At 45.4% G+C, this 22,937-nt stretch overlaps 1 protein-coding gene and 1 long non-coding RNA gene across 5 annotated transcripts in view; both read right to left on the bottom strand.

Annotated features, from left to right (window-relative positions):
* LOC308587059 (sterol O-acyltransferase 1-like) overlaps positions 1–11,649 on the bottom strand; it is a 32,766-nt gene extending 21,117 nt beyond the window's left edge. For both annotated transcript variants that reach the window (XR_014008191.1, XM_081194441.1), the window contains exons 1-2: positions 11,437–11,649; positions 5,900–6,037 (exon numbers count right to left, since the gene is read on the bottom strand). Coding sequence is in view for 1 of the 2 variants with exons in the window: in XM_081194441.1 (XP_081050567.1) it covers positions 5,900–6,020 (121 nt within the window). In the remaining variant the exon portion in view is untranslated. The remainder of the gene's footprint in view (positions 1–5,899; positions 6,038–11,436) is intronic.
* Positions 11,650–11,680: 31 nt separating this feature from the next.
* On the bottom strand, positions 11,681–20,476 carry LOC308587168. Of its 3 annotated transcripts, none has more exons than XR_014008254.1 (3): positions 20,086–20,476; positions 13,561–13,623; positions 11,681–11,736 (listed from the first exon to the last, which is right to left on the bottom strand). It is a non-coding gene; the product is annotated as an uncharacterized lncRNA (long non-coding RNA). The 3 variants fall into 3 exon arrangements; XR_014008255.1 differs by lacking the exon at positions 20,086–20,476 and adding an exon at positions 18,902–19,235; XR_014008256.1 differs by lacking the exon at positions 20,086–20,476 and adding an exon at positions 18,902–19,235 and having other exon boundaries at positions 11,681–11,712.
* Between the last annotated feature and the right edge of the window lie 2,461 nt (positions 20,477–22,937).

Here is a 22,937-nt window from a genome sequence, read left to right as displayed (position 1 = left end):
GCACCGCTTGCCCCCTGCACCCTCAAGTGGTACAGCCCAGGCACCAGTTCACCAGCCAAGTGAGAGCAAGACGGCAGAGACGGTGCACACAAGACATCCAACTGTGACAATATGAGTGTACAATGCAGAGAAATAAGTTTTTCTGAAAACAGAAACAAAATTGTTTCTGCAGAATTGCAGTTCGATGGTTCTTCTTGACATTCCTCTCATTAAAAAAAGCATTCAGAAAGGTATGTCTACGCTTTTATCATAAAATGGCCTGGGGTAGGAAAATCTTTAAATTCAAGACCGAAAAATAAAGAGAACATTACATGCACTCAGAACAAAGGAGGAGAGTTATGTAAATACATGGTTTTATTTTCAAATTGACAGACCACAATCAGGGCCATCGCTCAGCCTCCCAAAGATGCTGTTCCCTGGAGACAGGGTCTGAGCTTTCAAACAGGACTGAGCTTACAATTTTGAGTGCTGTGAGGAGAGAAAACAGGAGCAGCTTGAAAACACAATTTGCCAGCTATGCAAATTCATCATAACTCAATTCATCATTTGAGTTCTAAGCTATGGTTAGAATCCAGTGGTTATCGATATGACAACCCTAAGTGCACGAATCAGCAGAGGTCATCCCAGGCACCCACAATATTACACACCCACAACCCACACACTGAAACTTGGCTTGACAGCAGCATTTTTCCCTATCACAAACGATAAAATAGTTTGCAAGATGTGCTTTCTCGTAGGATGTGAACAATTAATCCACTTTACAGATGTGCCAACAGATCCAAACAGATTGGAAAGCCAAAATACATGTATTGGGTTGTAACAAAGTTTTACTCATAGTAGTCCCATTGGACATGGTGAACACTGGAAACAATCCATTATTTAAGAACTGAGGAAGAATTCGTATTTATTATACTTTAGGACTTTTGCTCATTTGCAGACTAAGCCGCTTCTGGCGAACCAGAGCAGCACACGGAAATGCCATTTACCTTCTAGCCAGAGCGGTACCTATTTATCTACTTGCACTCTGACGTGCTTTCGAACTGCTAGGTTGGCAGGAGCAGGGACCGAACAACGGAAGCTCACCTCGTCGCGGGGATTCAAACCACCGACCTTCTGATCAGCAAGTCCTAGGCTTTGTGGTTTAACCCACAGCACCACCCGCGTCCCTGGAGTGCGTGTATGCGTGCACAAATGCCATCTCCGGTGCAGATCTGGGTTGGAGGAGGCCCGTGCGCATGAACACAAGCTATTTCTGGTCTCCTCTGACCCCAAAGTGCGCTGGAAATAGCGTGTGCGACCGCGTACGGGCGCGTGCTCCCCCACCCTCCGCATGATCATCGCTGGAGACACCGGCCCAAGGCAAGGAAAGGCTGTCGATGCCTGATCTACACCAGCAAGCCAGAGAGTACATATAGAATGGGCTTGTGTGCCAGGTCAGCATTAATATGTGCTACATGTCGTGTATATATAATTCAAACTCTGTAATGCAAGACTGCATAGTCAACCTATTGCCAAACTTGGATGGAACCACAGGACAGAAAGTTGAATTGACTAATGTTCTTCCAGATTTGTCAGAAATGAGTCACTAAACCAGTGTGACAAACTGCAGTGTGACAAACCCGTGGTCTATTTTATTATTACATCATCACTAAGAAGAAACTCTTGACCTTTCTATCAGTTTAGTGGGCACATGTTGAATGAAATTCCAGCCCAAACTAGTGAAGGGAACATTCATATTACTAAAGGATAAATAAAGATCCCTTTTATTAATGAATTTCCCTTGAGCTTGGTTTTGAGGTGCTCTTAAGTATGAAAGAAGGTGCAGGGAATGGCTGTGGTTGTGCTTAAACTGCTGGTTTGCTAAATGAAGAACTTGCTATGTGAATTATTTAGCTTGCTATATGAGACAAAATGGTTCAAATTGGAAGCAATATACTTGGATAAACTCAGAATTAAACTGACAAAAAGCAACCAGGGCAGCCCATCAGTATTTCTTGTTAGTTATGAAGTTTAAATCATTATAGCAAGGTTATTATTCCAGGTCACATGACAACTCTTTTCTTTACTTGAGTTAAAAAAGTGGTTAGCCTTTGACGTGAATATACCCATTTAAGTGTTCACACCAGCAACAACTACACCCAGGGTGGGAAAGCAATTGATCACACACCCCATGTTGTTGTTGCAATCTGCTTAACGGCACCCACCTCCCACATCCTTAAATTCCTTCCCACAAGAGACTGGAGCTGTTGTAGCTGATGCTTTGTCAGGCACAATACTCTCCCTGCAGAAACTCAACAAGTCAAACTTTGCCTAGTATGAAAATACATTTCTGGAGGAAGCTTACATTTTGTTTGTTTGACATCTTATTACTTGTGTTTAGCCCCTAACCTATTTTTTCAGGTCTCCACCCCACCCAGAGTGGAACATAAGTTGGCATATGACATAAAGCACATGTAAATTGGTGTCCTCTTTTGTGAATGGGGTGGTGGGTCCAACCCATATACAGTCTACTGAGCCCAGACAGAGAGTACACCTGACAGAGGGACCTGGAAAGTGGGGCACAGCTCAGGCCATTGGAAGAGAACATGTGTTGCATGCAGAAAACCCCAGGTTCAAGTTCTGGCATCTCCAGTTGAAAATGATGGGTGGAATTCAACATAGTGCTAAGTAGGGTATGTCTGTGGGGTATAAGGTTCACTCGTGCAATGAAACTTTTCCCTCTCTCTTCCCCCTGAATGACCCCTAAACCTGTTCTGAGGAGACCCGCCCCCCAACCTTCCAGAGCAGATTAATGCGTTACGTGACAGGGAAAGGCCGGCTGGGCAAGTGGACCTCATTCTGCGCACACAAAGACTTGGTGGAATCCCACCCGATCACAATAAGGTGGTCTGAAGAGCAACCGCCTGTCACGGGTAAGCAGTACTGGGTCAGACGAACTGGTGGTCCAACTCAGTACAGTGGTACCTCGGGTTACATACGCTTCAGGTTACAGACTCCGCTAACCAAGAAATATTACCTCGGGTTAAGTACTTTGCTTCAGGATGAGAACAGAAATTGTGCTCCGGCAGCGCGGTAGCCCCCTTTAGCTAAAGTGGTGCTTCAGGTTAAGAACAGTTTCAGGTTAAGAACGGACCTCCGGAACGAATTAAGTACTTAACCTGAGGTACCACTGTAGAAGACTGTTTCACACCCAGCTTGAATTTGAGTAAACATGTTTAGCAATGAATGCCAGTATTCACACCCAGGGGCAAATGTCTGGTACCTCTTTCAATAAAAAGTACAATGCAGATGAGTGAGCTATGGATTTGTATCTTGGTCAGGTAAAACTAGAGCACTAGTGAGAATATCCTACAGTGGTTTCACAGAGCTGAAGCACAGCTAAAAGAGAAACTATTCAGTTAAGGGGGAAAATACAGTGCTAAGGTCAGATTATTAGCACAAGGCAAACACGCTCAGAGTTGAGTACCAAGTTGAAAAGTTACCTGCAACACACAGCATTATCTGAAGCAACATCACATATCTCTCTTCTTTGCCAAAGTGTTTATAGTATAGCCCAAGCATTAAGGAAACTCTGGCTTTAATGAGTTATATAAAAAGACTTACCTATACTTTCTCTTAATATTTGATTAGCTGTTTGTGGTCATTTTAACAGTGTTTCACTGACGCTCACTTTTAATTGAGGAGTGTATGAAAGCTACTTTGGGAGCCCCCACTGCCTGAAAATCAGACTAAAAATAACATAACGATAAATTGTGACGTATGTAAATAGTAATGACAAGCCACTGAACGGATGGGAAAGGCAGGAGAGAAACAAGAAAGAAAAGTAACTTTCCAAAGAAAAAAACAAATGGGCCTGTGTTTAATATTAACCAGCTATGTCCTCTTCCTCCTCAGCTTCACTTTCCCCCTGCACATTCATTCTTCTGACATATCATTTGTGTCTGCAACACTAAGGAATGACCTGGAGTAACCTCCACCTTGGGAAATTACCACAGCCTTGCAAGTCCCGGACTACAAGACAAAGATCCCACATGCTTTCCTCAAGACAGATTAGTCACAGCTGAAATCCAACACTATTTGAGAGAAGGACAAAGGCATTTTCAAAGCCCTTCCAGGAACACATACCCTTGCATATCATCTTTAGCGGTACACCAGCCCAATCCCCAATCAAACTCCAGGGGCAGAACATTCCATTTCCATGAAGGTTTCTTTCCACCCAAAACCCAAGAAATGACATAAAACGAGATGCGAACCAAGGCAGATTCTTCACATCAGGCTTGGATTTTTTTAACTCATTAGACCTTTTATCCAAACCAAAAAAGGTGCTAAATTAAGAACAGAGCCGCTTAATAATAAGTTAGGCCCACTTAGGAATAAGTGGTCAAATAAATAAATAAATAATCGATCAACCAATCCAGGAAAAAAGCCTCTTTTGGCTCACTCCAGACGTCACGCTAACCCATGGCTAAGGAAATATAAAGAGGGTTTGGCATATTTTTGAGAGTGACAAACCACAATTAGGGTCATCGCTCAGCCTCCCAAAGGTCCTGCTCCCTGGAGACAGGGTCTGAGCTTTCAAACAGGACTGAGCTTACAATGTTGAGTGCTGTGAGGATAGAAAACAGGAGCAGCTTGAAAACACAATTTGCCAGCTATGCAAATTCATCATAACTCAATCCATCATTTGAGTTCTCAGCTATGGTTAGAATCCAGTGGTCATCGATATGACAACCCTAAGTGCACGAGTCAGCAGAGGCCATCCCAGGCACCCACAATCCTACACACCCACAACCCACACACCGAAACTTGGCTTGAAAGCAGCATTTTTTCCTATCACAAATGAGAAATAGTTTACAAGATGTGCTTTGTCGTACAAAACAAAGATAGTTTACAAGATGTGCTTTGTCGTAGGGTGTGTGTAGCAACACAACAATCAACCCACTTTACAGATGTGCCAACAGGTCCAGAAAAACTGGAAAGCCAAAATACATGTATTGGGTTGTAACAAAGTTTTACTCATAGTAGACCCATTGGACATGGTGAACACTGGAAACAATCCATTATTTAAGAACGGAGGAAGAATTCGTATTTACTGTACTTCAGAACTTTTGTTCATTTGCAGATTCAAAATAAATCCACTGATAAATTCTTATATTTATTCACATAAGATTTCTGCAGTTACTAATAAAGAAATCTCATCATTGCATCTACACCAGGGATTGGCAACCTAAGGCCCGCGGGCAGGGAAAGGCTGGTTGGGCAAGTGGACCTCATTCTGCGTACACAAAGACTTGGTGGAATCCCACCCGACCACAATAATGTGGTCTGAAGAGCTACTGCCTGTCTGAGTAAGCAGTACTGGGTGAGATGAACTGCTGGTCCAACTCAGTAGAAGGCAGTTTCACACCCAGCTTGAATTTGAGTAAAACAAGCTTAGCAATGAATGCCAGTATTCACATCTTGAGGCAAATATCTGGTAGCTGTTGAAACAAAAACTACAACATGGATAATTTAAGTATAGATGCGTTTCCTAGTCAGGTCATAAAAGTTCTCTAGAAGAATCCCCTCCGCTGGCTTCACAAATTTGGCACACAGCTAAAAGAAAACTAGTCAGGGAACAAATACAGTGCTAAGGTCAAGTTATTAGCACAAGGCAAACACGTTCAGAACTGGCTGAGTACCACGTTGAACTACACCACCAAAGATACATGCACTGAGTTGTAGTCAACAAAGTTTTACTCAGAGTAAACCCACTGAACATGGTGAACACTGGAAACAATTGGATTCATATTTACTTCAGATCTTTTGTTCACATGCAGATTTAAAATCATTTCACTGCTTATCATTTCATCTGCTAAATCAGGTAAGATCTCTGCAGTTACTGATGAAGAAATCTCACCATTGCTTGATTGTGGGAAAGACCAGTCTGCTTCATGCCTCTTTGACAAGTCTTCTTTCTCTTCTGCAGTCTCATAAGCTGATCGGCGATTCCTTACGGAGATATTTTCTTCACCCACCATGGTGTCAGGCTAACGCACTGCAGAGGACAAAATTTACTTGTATGAAGTACCTCAGCTTTCTATGACCATACGCTTATCGTTCTTTATTGTATGATGTATAATTATAATCATTCTAAGAACCTCAGTGCTCTCTCAATCTTTCTTTTACGAAACAAGTCCCTAGGCATCCTGGCTGCCAGAAAACATTTCTAAATACACCACTTCAGACTGATGAAAGTTGTGAAAGTACAGGATAGGGTTTGTTCAAAACCACAAACTGTTCCCTTCACTCTCTGAACCAGCCTCTCTCAATCTTGGTTGGGTCCCCAGATGTTGCTAGACTACAACTCCCATAATCTCTGACCACTTGTTTTCCTAGCTAAGAAGGATGGGACTTGTAATCTAACAACATATCAGGATGTATGGTTAAAAAGGCTGCTTTAAACTTGTATCTTTCAAAAGACTTGTTCTGGTTGAGTATTAATGAAGGTAAAAGTTGCAGGAAATGTTTTCTGACCCGATCTTTGTTCCTTTAATGCCGTCAAAAGAAATTTTCCATAAAGGTAAGATTTCACCACTTGCAGCCCTTGCGTTTAAGGTGATATGTCAGTTTAGAGGGATAAATCACATACACAGCACTTTTTTGCCACCAGTTCTGATGATCCTTGCTTAATAAGCAAATCATGAACAAGCCCGGTGCCCAAGCTACGATTAAACCATAAAACATCCAAATAACGATAGTTTTCTATCTCATCCAAATCAGAAAACTATAGTTCCCACCTCAGAACACACACACTGGGATATTAAGTCAAAGTTTGACACTAGTTTAATAAGCTGGTTTGTTCCAAAGCTGGCAACCAGAGTTTCCTGGTTCAGATAAAACCAGAAAATGTGATTAACTAAAGGTTTCCAGCTTTGTTAGCTCTTACCACAAAAGGAGGAGAAAAAAAAGTTATTGACATGCATATTTGGTCACTATCTCACCTTCCCTACCATGGGAAAAGTACACCAGTTCCCCTACAGGCAATTTTTACTTGCCACATGCAATCAGGCAAATGGTTTACTGCAAGCCTATTTAAGAGTCGTGTTTTATGCTTATGATAGATGTCAAACTCCATTCAGCAGACTCTCCGCACTTATCTGCAAATATTATTATTCAAAATAGTTTACCAATCATCAATAAATCATTTTAGAAACTTGACGTCAAAACAAGAGCCTATATCTAACCAAGTCACACTGGCCGTACACCCACTGAAATCAAGGGTTACGACTGTTGATTTTAATTCATCTTCTCAGAGTCAGGTTTATCTGCATTTTATTCTTTTTAAAGACTCCCTTAAACAATATTTTAAGAAAAATAAAAGCTGCCAACATGGAACGTTCCTCAGCCCAGTTTCATCAAAACCACTTCTCTTGCATGTCAGGCTATAGCACCAGGTGGCCCCAGTTACTACTAATGTAGCCATACATTAAGAAGATAAAACAATGGTCCACCTGACTCACTACAATACCTCTATTAACTGCCTCTATTAGTTGCCTAAGTTGACATTCACTTTACACAGAAAATCCAAGGGCAATAACTGAGCTTAAAGGAGTTTTTGCATGCCTCACAGCTTTCCGTTGAAACAACAAGATGTTGGCGATACAAAGGTGCCACTAGCCATTTCTACCTGCACTCTTACTTCACACTAGGCTACCAGCAACTAGGGTGGGAAGAGGGATTTATATTTGGAAAACAGCATGTGGGAACCCTCCATCCTCTAGTGGTGGTGCTTTGATCCGAAGCTGAAACCATAGCCCCATTTTAAAATTCAGGAGATAAATTGATGGGTGCATACATACCGTATTTTTCGCCCTATAGAACACACTTTTTCCCCTCCAAAAATGAAGGGGAAATGTGTGTGCGTCCTATGGGGCGAATGCAGGCTTTCGCTGAAGCCTACAGGCTTCAGGAGAGCCCCAGCGTCAGCCCCACAAGGTCGGGGGACAGAGGGAGGCGGAACGCCGCCATCCCGCTGTCTCCCGAAGTGGTTTGGAGGCTGAGGGCGGGGAGACCCCGCCGCCAGCCCCACAAGCTCCGGGGACAGTGGGGAGGCGCAGCGCGTCTTCCCGCTGTCCCCGGACCTGATCTGAAGGCGGGTGGCGGGGGGAAGAGCGCTTCTCCCCGCTGCCTGCCCCGCAAGCTCCAGGGACAGCTGGGAGGTGCAGCGCGTCTTCCTGCTGTCCCCGGACCTGATCTCAAGGCGGGCGGCGGGGAGAAGAGCGCTTTTCCCCGCTGCCTGCCCCTTAAGCTCCGGGGACAGCGGGGAGGCGCAGCGCGTCTCCCCGCTGTCCCCGGACCTGATCTCAAGGCGGGCGGCAGGGAGAAGCGCGCTTCTCCCCACTGCCTGCCCCCGCAAGCTCCGGGGACAGCTGGGAGGCGCAGCGCGTCTCCCCACTGTCCCCGGACCTGATCTGAAGGCGGGCGGCGGGGAGAAGAGCGCTTCTCACCGCTGCCGGCCCCACAAGCACCTGGGGGGGAATAGTTTTTTTCCCTTTATTTCCCCCCAAAAAAACTTGGTGCGTCCTATGGGCCGGTGCGTCCTATGGGGCGAAAAATACGGTAAATAAAACAGGAGGACCCAACCACAGATATCCTGGTGTCGTGTGGGATTTAGCATCACTTCTGGAAATTCACTGTGCTGTCTAGTTCAGGATGGATTCAATTCAAGACCAATTATTATAACAATTATGTAGCCATCAAAACAACATTTTAGAATATTCAAAATACTTCACATACAATTTCTTGCTCCTATTGACCTCCTTTTAAGGTAGGTCAGTATTATTATCCCATGTCTTGTATATGAGAAGTGAAGGGCAAGAGACCAATGATTGTCTAAGGTTCCAATGTAAGCTCATGGCAGGCCGAAGATCTATACCAGGGATTTCCTGACCCATATAGTGCAGTTCCATGGTCACTACAACACCACACCAGCTCAGCATTAGTTGATTTAATTAAAGTTTCTCATTTGTAATTCAGATCTTCCTACACAGAAGGAAGAAAACTTTGAACTCCCCTGCCTTGAATTCAAATTTCATTTAAAGCAGCTTTGTTTTTAAACAAGGAAATTTGACTATAATTTAATTTTTAAGAGCCACAAAAGTCTATTTTTAAGGTATTTTAAAGATTTGAGAGAGCTCCAATTTGATGCAGATGCTAGATTAAACCATTTGGATTTTTCAGTCAATCAGAACCAGAGAAGTTGAAAGAACTCCAGGAAACCTGCATATTAGAGAAACAAGGGAGGGGTAAGTGTAACAGAATGCACTGGTAGTCATAGGGTGCCATGTGATCAAACCACAAAAAGATGTGACAGTGTATAATTTAGGAACAAGAAACTAGATGAATTTCCAAATGACTAAAACAGGTATGAAAAGGACAACTGCTGGCCATCACCTCAGAAACAGAAAGGAGCTTTTAAAGGAGCAGGAGAGGCATGGGTCTCAAAATCTACCGCCTCCGGGGATTTACAATCACAAAGAGGGTTTGAACTCCAGAAAGCAAAATTAATCTAGATCTTAGGACAGCAGTCCTTAAGAAAATGGGCTAAGAACAAGTTATTCTGCAATTTGTAGAATCACTTACCCTATAAATTCCTCTGTGGAAAGGGAATGAGCATTTTGTGGCAGATTTTTGAAGAACCCCTTTCAGAGGTTCAGTTCCCACTCATGAGCTTCTCTAGTTATCCACTGTATGAAAACTCTTTACAGTGGTACCTTGGTTCTCAAACACAATGGTGCTGAAACAACTTTATTTTGCTGTTTTTGTGGCTTTTTTGTTTTGTTTTTGTGACTGTGTGGAACCCAGTTCAGCTACTGATTGATTGTGTGACTGCAGTACATTGTTTACTGCTTTCATTTTATGGATCAAAGGTCTTGTTAAGATAGTAACATTCATGTTAAATGGCTGTTTTAGGGGTTGTTTTTCAAAGTCTGGAACAGATTAATCCATTTTGCATTACTTTCTATGGGAAAACGCGCCTTGGTTTTGGAACACCTTGGTTTTGGAACGAACTTCCGGAATGGATTAAGTTTGAGAACCAAGGTACTACTGTACTTCAGCCAAGATCTATATTATAACTTCTCCAGACATCTCTTTTATCAATGTGTCTCCAGCCCATCAGCTTTGAATTGCATTTGTGACCCAACAGCAAAGCATTCCTTATTACTCTTGCCTTCTCCAGTGTCTCCCATCTCCTATCCTTCGGGGACCCTCCCAGGGTCAGAGATATCCAATGGTTTGGATTACAGGACCTCTAACCCACCCCAGGGTCCTCCTGATCCATTTCCTGAGAAAGAAAGGGAGCACCTTAGGTATCCCCTGCCCCCACTCATGACCCTTAAAGAGTAATAGATTAACAGTGCATAAGCTGTCTTGGAATAGACGCATGAAGTGTTATCCTCAGTTTGGCATTCATAGAGAAAGTGTGGTAAGCTGTGGTCTAAACTGGCAACGAAATGCAAAAAACCACAGATTGCTGGCAACTGAACTAAAGCTTGGATCAAATCAGCACAGACTGTATTTTCTGCATTGCTTTGTCATTTGATGCCACTGCTTATCTTCAGTCTGGGAAATGATAGGAGCAGTTCACACCTGATAAAAAGTGGCCTCTGGTGTCCAGTCCGGCAAGCCTCTCCCACCATAAATATGTTACTTTTTAAGGTGCCACCAACTGGCTGCTGTTTTCCCTCTTTTCATCGTTGCCCAAGTTTTCTCCCTCCCCTCTGTGACATCTTCCCCACTTTGGGTACACAATCATTCATTTTCGAACCGCAATCTCTTGGGAGGAATCAACCTTAAAAAATAACAAACAAAAAACCCCACTAAGCTCTTATTCTATAAAGCTTAAACTACGTAAATAATTCTCCAAGGCGGGTGGAAAAAAGGAAGCCCTTTGCCCCGGTTTCTCCTGCTGCCTTCCATGCCTCACTCCGAGTAAATCCGCATCCTCCATTGGGCTTCCTGTTCCAAAGGACCACATGCGCTCGCTACGGGCCGTGCACGGAAAACGATGGTGCGGGGATCAGAAAACCTCTCGCGGAAACCTCGCGAACTCGCCAGACCCCTGATCCTCGTTTACACACTGCTTTGGCCAATTAATCCCCCTGGATCCAACGTGGCTGACTCGTGAGTAAAGAGGGGGGGGAAGAATGCCCTTCTGGGTTCCCGGTGGCGCGGGTGGGCTCAGCCTTTACGCACGAGAAGGAGAGGAGGAAGGGGCGGCCAACGGGCTCCCTTCGCTCCTTCTCCCCCTCCCCGCACGCCATCGCTCCCTCTCGACGGCGACCGGGGGGGGGGTTCAGGAGGGGTACCTGCGCCCCCTCTCCCGGCCCTTCGCCGCCCCTTGCGCTTCACCCCACTCCCGAGTTCCTCCATCACCGTCCCCGGCGCGCCTACCTGCGTTTCCGCGTCTCTTCTCCAGCCTGCGCCGTCGCCTCCAGCTCCGGCTTTTGCAGCTCCCCCCGCGGCGGGGAAGGGAAGGAGCGGCCGCTATATGGCCGGGTTCCTCCTCCGCCTTCGTCACGGCGGGCCGGCGAAAGGGGAGGCGAAGGGAGCAGGAAACGGCGCTGCGCAGCGGCTGGAGGCTCCGGCTACTGGCCGGCCGGGGGAGCCTTCGCACGTGCTGCTGGGGGGAGGTGGCGCTTCCAAGGGCAGGTCGCCGCGCGGTCTCTTCTGGCAATGCAAAACCAGAAATCCCTGTGTGAGGTTGGGGGAGGAGCAGTGGCGTAGCGTGGGTTGTCAGCACCCGGGGCAAGGCAAGTAATTTGCGCCCCCTAACCCGTGGATTTGCGCCCCCTAACCCCCAGGTGTTGCGCCCGGTGCGGCCGGCCCCCCCCCTGCACCCCCCCCCACGCTACGCCACTGGGGAGAAGAGAGCGGGTGGTGACACACTTTTTTTTGTGCCGCCCCCGTTTGGGTTGGTTCTCTCTGTGTGTTCATTTATTGATTTTCCTTATGCTGTAGTCAACATTTATTTATTTATTTTTAAAATAATGTTTATTAAGGTTTCACAAACCATAAAAGATTCCAAGATTTATGCATAAAAGAAAACTACTAAAATATAAAAATACAAAAACAAAACACATAAAGAATACACAATAAAAAACAGTTAGCAATGGAAAAAAGACAAAGAAAAAGAAAGAAAGAATAGAAACAGGGAAAAAAGCCAAAAGCCAAAACAAAAAATAGATTAATATTATTCAAATCTTATATTTCACTCACTAGTTTCTTGACCTCCTCACACCTCCCATTTTGTATTCCAGTTCAGATATTAAGTTCAGCAAATCCTTACCCTCTAACATTTATCCTCATTCAAGATATTAACCTATTATAAATTTCAATTTTCCACTTATCAGTCCTTATTTACATTTTCTTAAAAGTCTTTTTACCAATACCAATTATTTTCCATCAGACATCATTTTAACATTCCTTAATTTTACAGTACTTCTGTAGTCAACATTTAAAGTCTCTTTTTTCTTTTCCTTCTCCTCCTGCGATGAGGCTCCATTTTAATATTTTAATGTTTCAATATTTTAATTTTGTTTTTAAGTTGTAATCATTCAACTTGTTTTTATTATTGCTTGTAAGCCGCCCTGAGCCCGGCCTTGGCTGGGGAGGGTGGGGTATAAATAAAAATTATTATTATTATTATTAAAGTCTCACACCGAATGTAACCAATCCGTAGAAAAGACTCTTGGACCAGAAAATAGAGACAATGCGCACTTTCCTAACATAATAAATCTCTGGGGCTTTGCTGATGGAGGTGAGCGCTGATAGGGAAAAAACATATTCACCACTGCCTATACCCTGAATTTGTGGGAGGGTAATAATAACAATAATAATAATAAGAGGGACACGGGTGGCGCTGTGGGTTAAACCACAGAGCCTAGGGGTTGCCGATCAGAAGGTCAGTGGTTCAAATCCCTGCGACATCGTGAGCTCCCGTTGCTCGGTCCCTGCTCCTGCCAACCTAGCAGTTCGAAAGCACGTCAAAGTGCAAGTAGATAAATAGGTACTGCTCTGGCGGAAAGGTAAACGGCGTGTCCGTGCGCTGCTCTGTTTCGCCAGAAGCGGCTTAGTCATGCTGGCCACATGACCTGGAAGCTGTACGCCGGCTCCCTCGGCCAATAAAGCGAGATGAGCGCCGCAACCCCAGAGTCGGTCTCGAATGGACCTGATGGTCAGGGGTCCCTTTACCTTTAAAAATAATAATAATAATGGCCACCCTGGATGGCTTCCAGCAAATTTAAACGTCAAACAAAGTAAAACATCAAACATTATGAATCCCTGTGACCAGGTGGAGGCGGAGGAAGTTAAATAACAAATTGTGGGCTAAACTCACTCTCCAGCAGGGGAGAGCCCCAGTAGCAGAGTTTAAACTCACAAAAGTAAAGCAGCAGTGTACCATGGGAATGTGGGCCATGAGACCCTTTTCATATCCTGTTTAGTTGCATCCAGCGCTGCCCCTGTTGCAATGAACAGACAACACACTGCTAAGTAAGTTAAAAATGCTTTACTTACAGATTCAAAGGTTGGATTCATGCATTTATCCAAGCAGCAGCAAAGAGAACACAGGCAGAATACCTTTGGGTAGAAAATACAGAAAGATGATTTCAAACATGCGCTCTAAGCTTGGACATGTCTTCCTTTGTCAGTTACATGGAGAAAGAGAGGAAGAGGAAGAAGCTCCCTTATGAAGAAAAGGGGGTGTGACCCACTTAAGACAAGGGAAAGAACTCCGTGGCATTAGCCCCTTCATATACTAACCAGTTGTCATGCAGTTATGCTTGACTGCAATTTCCCACATAATTCTGCCACTGCAGAAGTACTCTACCACCCAGCTCATTCCACTGTATTCTTTCTATGAAGCTCGTTCTAACAAATCTTGTTAGAAGGAGGGAGGAGAATATGTAGAGAAAGTGAAGACAGTCATATCCCGGGTTAAATGTGCTTCAGGTTGAGTGTTTTCAAGTTACGCTCCGCGGCAACCCGGAAATAACAGAGTGCGTTACTCAAAACGCCGCATGTGCAGATGCATCTTACGTTTTACTCAGGATGCGAACAGGGCTCCGGAACGGATCCCGTTCGCTTCCAGAGGTAACACTGTCCAGAGAGCCTTCTTTCACTTGGGGTCATCCAATGATGGTGAATGTCGGCAGATTCATGACAGACAAAAGGAAGGATTTCTTCACACAGCCATCATTGCATTGCATAACTGCTCCCACAGTAATGGCCAGCAACCTAGGTGGCTTTAAAAAAAGGATTGGGTAAATTCATGGATGATATGGCTATCAACAGCTCCTAGCCACAGTAGCTCTGTTCTCCCTCCACTGTGACAGACAGTATGTCTCTGAATGCTGGAAATCACAGGTGAGGAGGGCACTGGTGCACTCAGGTTCTGCTTGCTGGTTTCCCACCAGTGGCGTAGCGTAGGTTGTCAGCACCCGGGGCAAGGCAAATAATTTGCGCCCCCTAACCCGTGGATTTGCGCCCCCTAACCCTAACCCCCAGATGTTGCGCCCGGTGCGGCCGGCCCCCCCTGCACCCCCCACACTACGCCACTGTTTCCCACAGACACCTAATTGACCACTGTGAGAACAGAGTGGTGGATTAGATGAGATCTTGGTCTAATCCAGAAGACTCTTCTTATGTCTTAGGGCAATGGGGGGTGGGCTGAGGGAGCCATGCCCCGGGAACATTTTTTTGAGGGGGTGCGACCAGGTGCCCCCACGACAGCCTCCCTCACCGGAGCCTGAATCAACCAAACACTGCCAGCCACAGCTCCACTGCACTCAAGCCTGACCCGGGGATGGAGAGAGGAGAGTCATGGCAATGTTGCTGCTCACACTCCTCAGATGTGGTGTGCCAGACTCCACCGCTGCTTAGGGAACAATTTCAGAAAACAATGAGTAGATAAAAGTCTGTTTTTGACAGTGCCAAGAAAGTTATTTACATATCAGTTATCTACTTAGCAGGACATGGGTGGCGCTGTGGGTTAAACCACAGAGCCTAGGACTTGCCGATCAGAAGGTTGGCGGTTCGAATCCCCGTGACGGGGTGAGCTCCCGTTGCTCGGTCCCTGCTCCTGCCCACCTAGCAGTTCAAAAGCACATCAAAGTGCAAGTAGATCAATAGGTACCACTCTGGCGGAAAGGTAAACAGCGTTTCCGTGCACTGCTCTGGTTCGCCAGAAGCGGCTTAGTCATGCTGGCCACATGACCCGGAAGCTGCCTGTGGACTAATGCCGGCTCCCTCGGCCACTAAAGCGAGATGAACGCCGCAACCCCAGAGTCGGTCACAACTGGATCTAATGGTCAAGGGTCCCTTTACCTTTTATCTACTTAGCTTCTCCAAAAGATACTCCAAGTGGAAGCTATTCCCTCGTCAGCATTCCTTATGCTTCATTTCTGTCACCCACTATGGGGAACCACTGCTCATTTCAAACTGAAACAGGCATGCTTTGCTGTTGATGCATGAGGTTGTTATTGTCCCTATACTACATTTTTAGTACGCAAAATTTGTTTCAGAAACCTCAACTTAAATCCTAGTTATTTGTTTCCATATTGCCACCGGGGTGGGAGCAGCCTGTTTCACCACCTGAGGCAAAATGAGGAGGTGCCAGCTGGCTGCTGCCTGCCTTACCTGGGGCATGTGACGGAGCCCGCAAAGTGGCAACAATGGCAGGTGGTTCTGGCAGGATCCCGCAAAGCACATGAGATCTAGTGAGATTTTGGCAAGATCTTGTCAGAAGCCAACACTACTAGTGTTTCTCCACCAGAGGTAGCAGGGTGGGAAGGATGCACATGGCTTCTTCGGCCCTGCATGTTGCTGTCACAAACAAAAACCTACCACGTTGCACAACAGCATGTATGAGAAAGGAAAGATGGGGACACTCTCATACAACTTTTCAGGGTTGCCTTGTTTCCTCTTCCTCAATGTGTACTGTATCTAATAGCAAAATCAAGATTAGCTCCAAAGCTGGAAAGAGCTCCTGCAACTTTATTAAGAAATGTAGAAGGGGGGGGGGGCTTCTGCAAGTGCTGTTTTTCCATTTCAATATGCAACACTTATAGCTCAGTGGTAGAGCCTCTTAGAAAGGGCATTCCAGTAGAAAGTGTACCAGGTTCTCCACCTTCAGGTATCCAGCTGAGCAACATCCAACAACCTCATAGGTAAAGGTAAAGGGACCCCTGACCATTAGGTCCCATTGCGGCCGACTCTGGGGTTGCAGCGCTCATCTCGCTTTATTGGCCAAGGGAGCTGGCCTACAGCTTCCAGGTCATGTGGCCAGCATGACTAAGCCGCTTCTGGCGAACCAGAGTCTTGGACTCCAGGGCGGGCATTTTAAAATGTCTGTATAAGGGTGGGCACACCTTGGTTCTGGGTCCTCCTCCTTTCCTGTGTGTGAGGGGAGCACCCTGTTGCAACAGATCAATAAAGATCAGGCTTACTAGCTGCTTTGCTTCTCAATATTCTCTGGTTGGTCTCTGTTCTTTTCTCTGACCGATGGAGAACCTACAAAGGACTCTATAAGGGCTCTTGGAATAAGGGCATATTTTCGTTTATTACAATCATTGTCCAAACTTTTTGACATTTCCTTTCCTTCTGGCTTCACTGTTTACAATTCACCACAACTAGTGTCTCTTTGTGTATAATTTCTCAGTCCTTAGCCTTCCCCATACAGATCATTCTTCTGTGCGTTTGCTAATCCTTTCCCACAAAAGCTGGTATATGAACATTTTGTTCCTGACTGAATGTTTTCCTGAGCCTTTGGGATAGTCATGGACACGAGCGTAATGTTCATGGCCACAAGTTAGTACAAGATGTTATTTATGCTGCCCTTCAGTGAAAAACTCCAAGGGCAGCTCACAAATTCATACAATACAATGCGCACACGGTTTTGAAACTCAAGAGACACAGAACAAAAGAATAATAAAGTGAGTGGGATCCCTGGGCACAATCAGTTAAAGACAGCTTTAGTGGTATGTTAAAAGGCCTGGCAGCTGCGCAAATGTTACTAGCCCAGAGATGGAAAGAAGACAAAGTCCCTCCCAGAGAGGAATGGCAAACTAAGCTGTTGGATCATGACGAAATGACAAAACTGATCGGAAAGCTCAGGAACCAAGAAGACCAAAACTTCAATAAAGAATGGGGGGGGGGTGTTATAATTTATCTAGGAGACCGCTGTAAGCAAACATTAACAGGATTGCAATAACACTTGTAATGTAGCAAATATTATGGACAAAATGGAGAGACATAAAATATGGATTATGAAATAATATGCAGTTGAAAAGGTTGACAAGAGGACCCATGGAGGGGAAGGCGGGAAGTCCAGAGATTCAGAAAAATCTCTAAATAGGGATGTGTATTTTGTATTGTTATAATTCTATACAGTATTTGTAAAACCAAATAAAAATTATTTCAAAGAAAGAAAAAGACCTGGCAAATAAATAATTTGCCTAGCACCTCTGTCTACGAATTACAGCGGATTCAAACTACGTACAACACTATTATATAGATTTTCAACCACCATAGGTTATCTTTTGGTTCTTGCATGGGCATAGCTGGGGGGTGCAGGGGGCAGCTGCCCCCCAAATCAATCAAAATCAATACAAATCTGAGGGGCCCCCCTAACAAAAGCCTGCCCCTCCCAACAAAAATCCTGGCTATGCCTTTGGGTTCTTGTGTGAGGTAAAAATCAGATGCTTGGAGACTCAAACAGAAGTTGAACAAGCAAGAAAGATTTATTTGACAGAGCACAGTGGCTAAAACAAGGAATATTTTAGGAGATAATGTTCTTTCAGGAAACAGCCTATTAATAATTTTACTAAATTGAATGGATATGACAGGCCTCTCATCAAGCACAGCTTCTTTTAAACTTCAGTTGCTTATGTTCCGTTATTACGTTTCAGGTAGATGCTACAGGCTTCTAGACTAGATGGTAAAAAGCTCAGCTTATTTCCAGTTATTTTATTCCTACTATTATTTATTGAATTTATATACCGCCCTATACCCTCACGTCTCAGGGTGGTTATTACACTTGACTTCAGTTCCCTCAGTTGTTGCATAGGTGTTACAGATTCATATTTTGGTTTCTTAGGCAGCCTTTTGACATTCACACTTCCTGATGTAGCCTTTTTAGCCTCGGGTGAGAAGAGCTTTGCGCCCGGGACGGGGAAATGGGAGTCAACAGACACTCAAGGAATAGTTTCGGAGAAAAAGCTTTATTCTGCCATCCGGGGTGGCAGAAGGAGCAAGATTCACAAAACAAGCACGGCTTCACAGTCATTTGCACAGAGCATATACAGTGGTGCCTCGCAAGACGAAAAGAATCTGTTCTGTGATTCTCTTCGTCTAGCGGTTTTTTCGTCTTGCGAAGCAAGCCCATTGACGGATTAGCGGATTAGCGCTATTAGCGGCTTTTAGCGGCTTATCTGCTGATCAGATCAGCTGATAAGCGGCTTAGCGGCTTAGAAAAAGGGGGGGAGGAAAAACCCCCCGCAGGAACTCGCAAGACATTGTCGTCTTGCGAAGCAAGCCCATAGGAAATTTGTTTTGCGAAGCACTTCCAAAACGGAAAACTCTTTCGTCTAGCGAGTTTTCCCTCTTGCGAGGCATTCGTCTTGCGGGACACCACTGTATTCCCCTTCCAGTTCCCTCCCCTTTCTCCTCCTCTTCAAGAGTCCTGCCCCATGATGTGTTTCCCGAGCATGAACAGAAAGCTCCTGTCTTGGGACTCTTTTGGACTCTTCCCAGGAAAGAGGGATGAGAAGCCTCGCGTTCCATCGTGTCCAAGATATGTTTCTTTTCTCTTGCTCTATTGGCACAGTTCCCGGAAAGAAAAGTGGCAAGTTGAATGTACCTTTTGGCAAGGTCAGCTAGCCTGAGAAGCGACCTTGGTTACAGCAGAGCGAAATGCTTCTGATGCTTAGCTAATGCCTTTTAGCTGCTGAGAAAATGATTTGGAAAAGCTTTGAGAAGCTTTGAGCCTGCTTTTTTTGGGGGGGTGACTTCAGGCCTAGGTGGGGTCACCTGTCCTCACCTCCTTCACTGAGGTACTCCAAAATGTACTGCGGACCCAGGGGATCTCCCCACACCATCCCTTAACTGCTTTGGGAGTCTTCTCTTTCTAGAAGATCTCTCCCCTCCTGACTCGAACTCAGCTCCTCCACTTCACTCCTGTCTGAATACTCTCCCTAGACTATTGGAAGACACAAGATCTACCCACACTGGAAGAATGGCAGATGAAGGTGATAGAGTACATGGAATTGGCAGAAATGACCGGCAGAATCCGAGACCATGGAGAAGAGGCGGTGGATGAAGAATGGAAAAAATTTAAAGACTATCTACAGAAATACTGTAAAATTAATGAATGTTAAAGGGATGTTGGATTGAAAATAAGTGGTGTTAGTTAAAAGATTAATAATAATATGTAAATATGGATGACAATTGTGGAAAATATATATTTATTATAGGTTAAGATGTTGAGTGAGGATGAATGATAGAGGGTAAGGACTTGCTGAACTAAATATCTGAACTGGAATACAAAAAGGGAGGTGTGAGGAGGTCAAGAAACTAGTGAATGAGGTATAAGATATGAAAATACTAATCTTTTTTCTGTTTTCTTTTTTGGTGTTTTTTCTTTTTTCTATTCTGTTAACTGTTTTTTATTGTGTACTTCTATGTGTTTTGTTTTGTATTTTCCCATTTTGTAGCTTTTTTGGTGTTTGTATTTTATGTTTAAATTTTGAAGCTTTTGATTGTTTAATAAATATTATTTTTAAAAAATGAATACTCTCCCTAGACAATCAGTCTAGAGACTCCTTTCTCTAGCTGTAGATATTTTCCTCAGGGCGTATGTGAAACACACTTGTCCTAACTCTACCTCACGGTTTCTCTTAAACCACCTCCCTATCGCTGTCTATATCTATCTGGCATGAGCGCAGCCGTGTGTATGTGTGTGTGTGTGGCAGAGTGGGACAGCTGCCCCCCTTCAAATAAATCAATTAAATCAATACAAACGGAGCTTCTGCCCCCCCCACATACATTCTGGCTTTGCCCATGCTAGCTGGACATTCCCTCAGAAACGGTTCCTTTTATTTTCCCTCCAAAAGTGCTCCTCCCCCTCCCCCTCCCCCAACTGGATGCCTTGGTAGCCAATCAGAAAGAGGCTACAGCCGTCTGGTGGGATTTCAGAGGCATTGCATCACCAGACAATCTTCTCTGGCTCTGCTGTCTGTCACACCAGGCAAACCTCCTGGCAGGGTGGGGGTGGTGAGGAGGATTGTATGAAGTCCGGGGGCCACGACTGAGAAAGCCCTGCTCCAGTAGTCACTACCTGCTGTGAGGGAGGGGGCCTTTCAGGAAGGCCTCTGAAGATGACCGTAAGGTTTGAGCAGGCCCGTGTGGAAAAGACCCTGTTCCTTATAGATTAAAGGTAAAGGGACCCCTGACCATTAGGTCCAGTCGCGGACGACTCTGGGGTTGTGGCGCTCATCTTGCTTTATTGGCCGAGGGAGCCGGCGTACAGCTTCCGGGTCATGTGGCCAGCATGACTAAGCCGCTTCTGGCGAACCAGAGCAGCGCACGGAAACACCGTTTTCCTTCCCGCCGGAGTGGTACCTATTTATCTACTTGCACTTTGACGTGCTTTCGAACTGCTAGGTGGGCCGGAGCATATCGATGTATGTAATTTTTATTTCTTAATTATATTTAGTGGTAGTATGGCTGTATTGTTTTTTGTAACATAAAACCATTCAATAAAAATTATTAAAATAAAAAAAGGTGGGCAGGAGCAGGGACCGAGCAACGGGAGTTCACTCCGTCGTGAGGATTCGAACCACCGACCTTCTGATCGGCAAGTCCTAGGCTCTGTGGTTTAACCCACAGCGCCACCCGCGTCCCATCTATAAGTAATCCTTAAGGATTACTATAGGTAATCCTTATAGATTACTTTGTGTTTTATTATGTTTCAAAAACAGTGTTTCTGGTGGTGTGAGCCGCCCTGAGCAACATTTGGTGGACAGGTGGGCTATGTGGGCAAGAAATAAATAAGATTGATAAAGCTGCCCTTCTATCAGGGTACTAAGATAATTTTTTAAAAAAGAAACATTTAAAAGATAATGAGAGAAACAGAGCTGAAATATTGCCTGGGGGACAACAGGATCCTGGAGACACGAGTTCAGCGAAACCATTCCAGCTTGAAAGCACTTGGAACGAAGTTGGATGAACCCACTCGGAAGTTCTCCATCCAGCAATGTATTTCGAGCAATTTTGTTGGCAGGGCTGGGTCTCATCTAATCCGCAGCAATGTGTGTGGAGAGGCTAAGCCGCCTTCCCGATGTCAGCGGCTCTGCTGCTGCTTATCTGAATAGGGAAGGGGTGAGGTCGAGGCTGTGTAGCTGCACCAGTGGAACTGCCACCAGCAATTCCACACTCCAGGGCATCCTCCAACCTCACTGTCACCCAGCCGTCCAGGTAAACAGCAGAATTGCTTTGGGATGCAACAGGCATGTGTTCAAACAGAAGGCTAACTAGATCCTTGTCTTTGACAAGCTAGTCTGTCTGGCAAGGTGTAGCCATAGCTGTCAATTTACAGATTTGAAAATAAGGGACCAGCAGCCCTGAAAATAAGGGACCAGCAGCCAAAATAAGGGATTTTAGTGAACAAGTTAAAAGGGACCAGATAATTTTGGAGAGCAGCACCGGTTTTTAGTCCTTCGTTTCCAGAGGTTGCTGCTCAAGACACCAGCCGATGAAACACTGCAATTAAATAACTACAAGCAGCAACCACTTTTCACGCAAAACGAAGTCCAAGCTACGAAGATACTGCTGCAGTTCTGTATCTTTTCTCTCGTGCTCCATCTGCAGCTCTCAATTCCATCAGGTGGGGCAGGAGGAAGGGGGGGGGGTAATAGCGCCCGAAGTAAATCCGCAGATCAGACCATCTATGCTAGTCTACCATGACAAATCTATGGGAGAAGCGCTTGCAGTCCTTCCCTTGTAGCCCTTGGAACACCTGCCCACGCCTCTGAGAGCCAGTGTGGTGTAGTGGTTAAGAGCGGTAGTCTTGTAATCTGGTGAACCGGGTTTGATTCCCTGCTCCTCCACATGCAGCTGCTGGGTGACCTTGGGCCAGTCACACTTCTTTGAAGTCTCTCAGCCCCACTCACCTCACAGAGTGTTTGTTGTGGGGGAGGAAGGGAAAGGAGAATGTTAGCCGCTTTGAGACTCCTGTAGGGGAGTGAAAGGCGGGATATCAAATCCAAACTCTTCTTCTTCTTCTTCTTCTTCTTCTTCTTCTTCTTCTTCTTCTTCTTCTTCTTCTTCTTCTTCTTCTTCTTCTTCTTCTTCTTCTTCTCTGCCTCCTCCTCTTCCTCCTCTCTCTGAACTGCTTTCTCTATAGTTGCCCTTGCTCTCCTCTCAAGGCTCCTCATCAATTCATAGACCATGCCAGGCTGTCCATCTCATTCGGGTCCTTCGGTGGCACAGCCGCAGTATGGCCTAGCGGGAGCGGGAGCGGCGGTGACTGGCAGAGGGGAGGCCCCAGGCAGAGACGCTCAGTTCGGCGGCCGCGAGGAGGATGGTGGCGGAAGGGCCCGAGGCTCCCACCAGTCCCGGCGGGGAGGGGTTCCCAGGGGCCGAGGCTGGTGAGAGAAGGCCAGAGGGGGGTGGGCCGGGCAGCCTGAGATTAAGAGTCTCGTGCTTTACTGACTGAGCTGGGCAGTGGTTTTGTTATCTTTCAGAAAGACTTTGGGGCAGATTTATGGAAGGTAGGTCTATGAACAACTTTCAACCACGAGAGGAAATGGAACCTCCATGTTCAGAGGCAATGTACCCCTGAGTGCCGGATGCCTGGGACCTTTATTCTGCTGATACCCTGCTGCTTGTGAACTTAT

This window comes from Podarcis bocagei (genome assembly GCF_964188305.1).
Source record: "Podarcis bocagei genome assembly, chromosome: 5".
Lineage (NCBI taxonomy): Eukaryota > Metazoa > Chordata > Lepidosauria > Squamata > Lacertidae > Podarcis > Podarcis bocagei.
The sequence above is the reverse complement of the archived record's forward strand: the minus strand, read 5'-3'. Positions and strand labels throughout refer to the sequence as shown.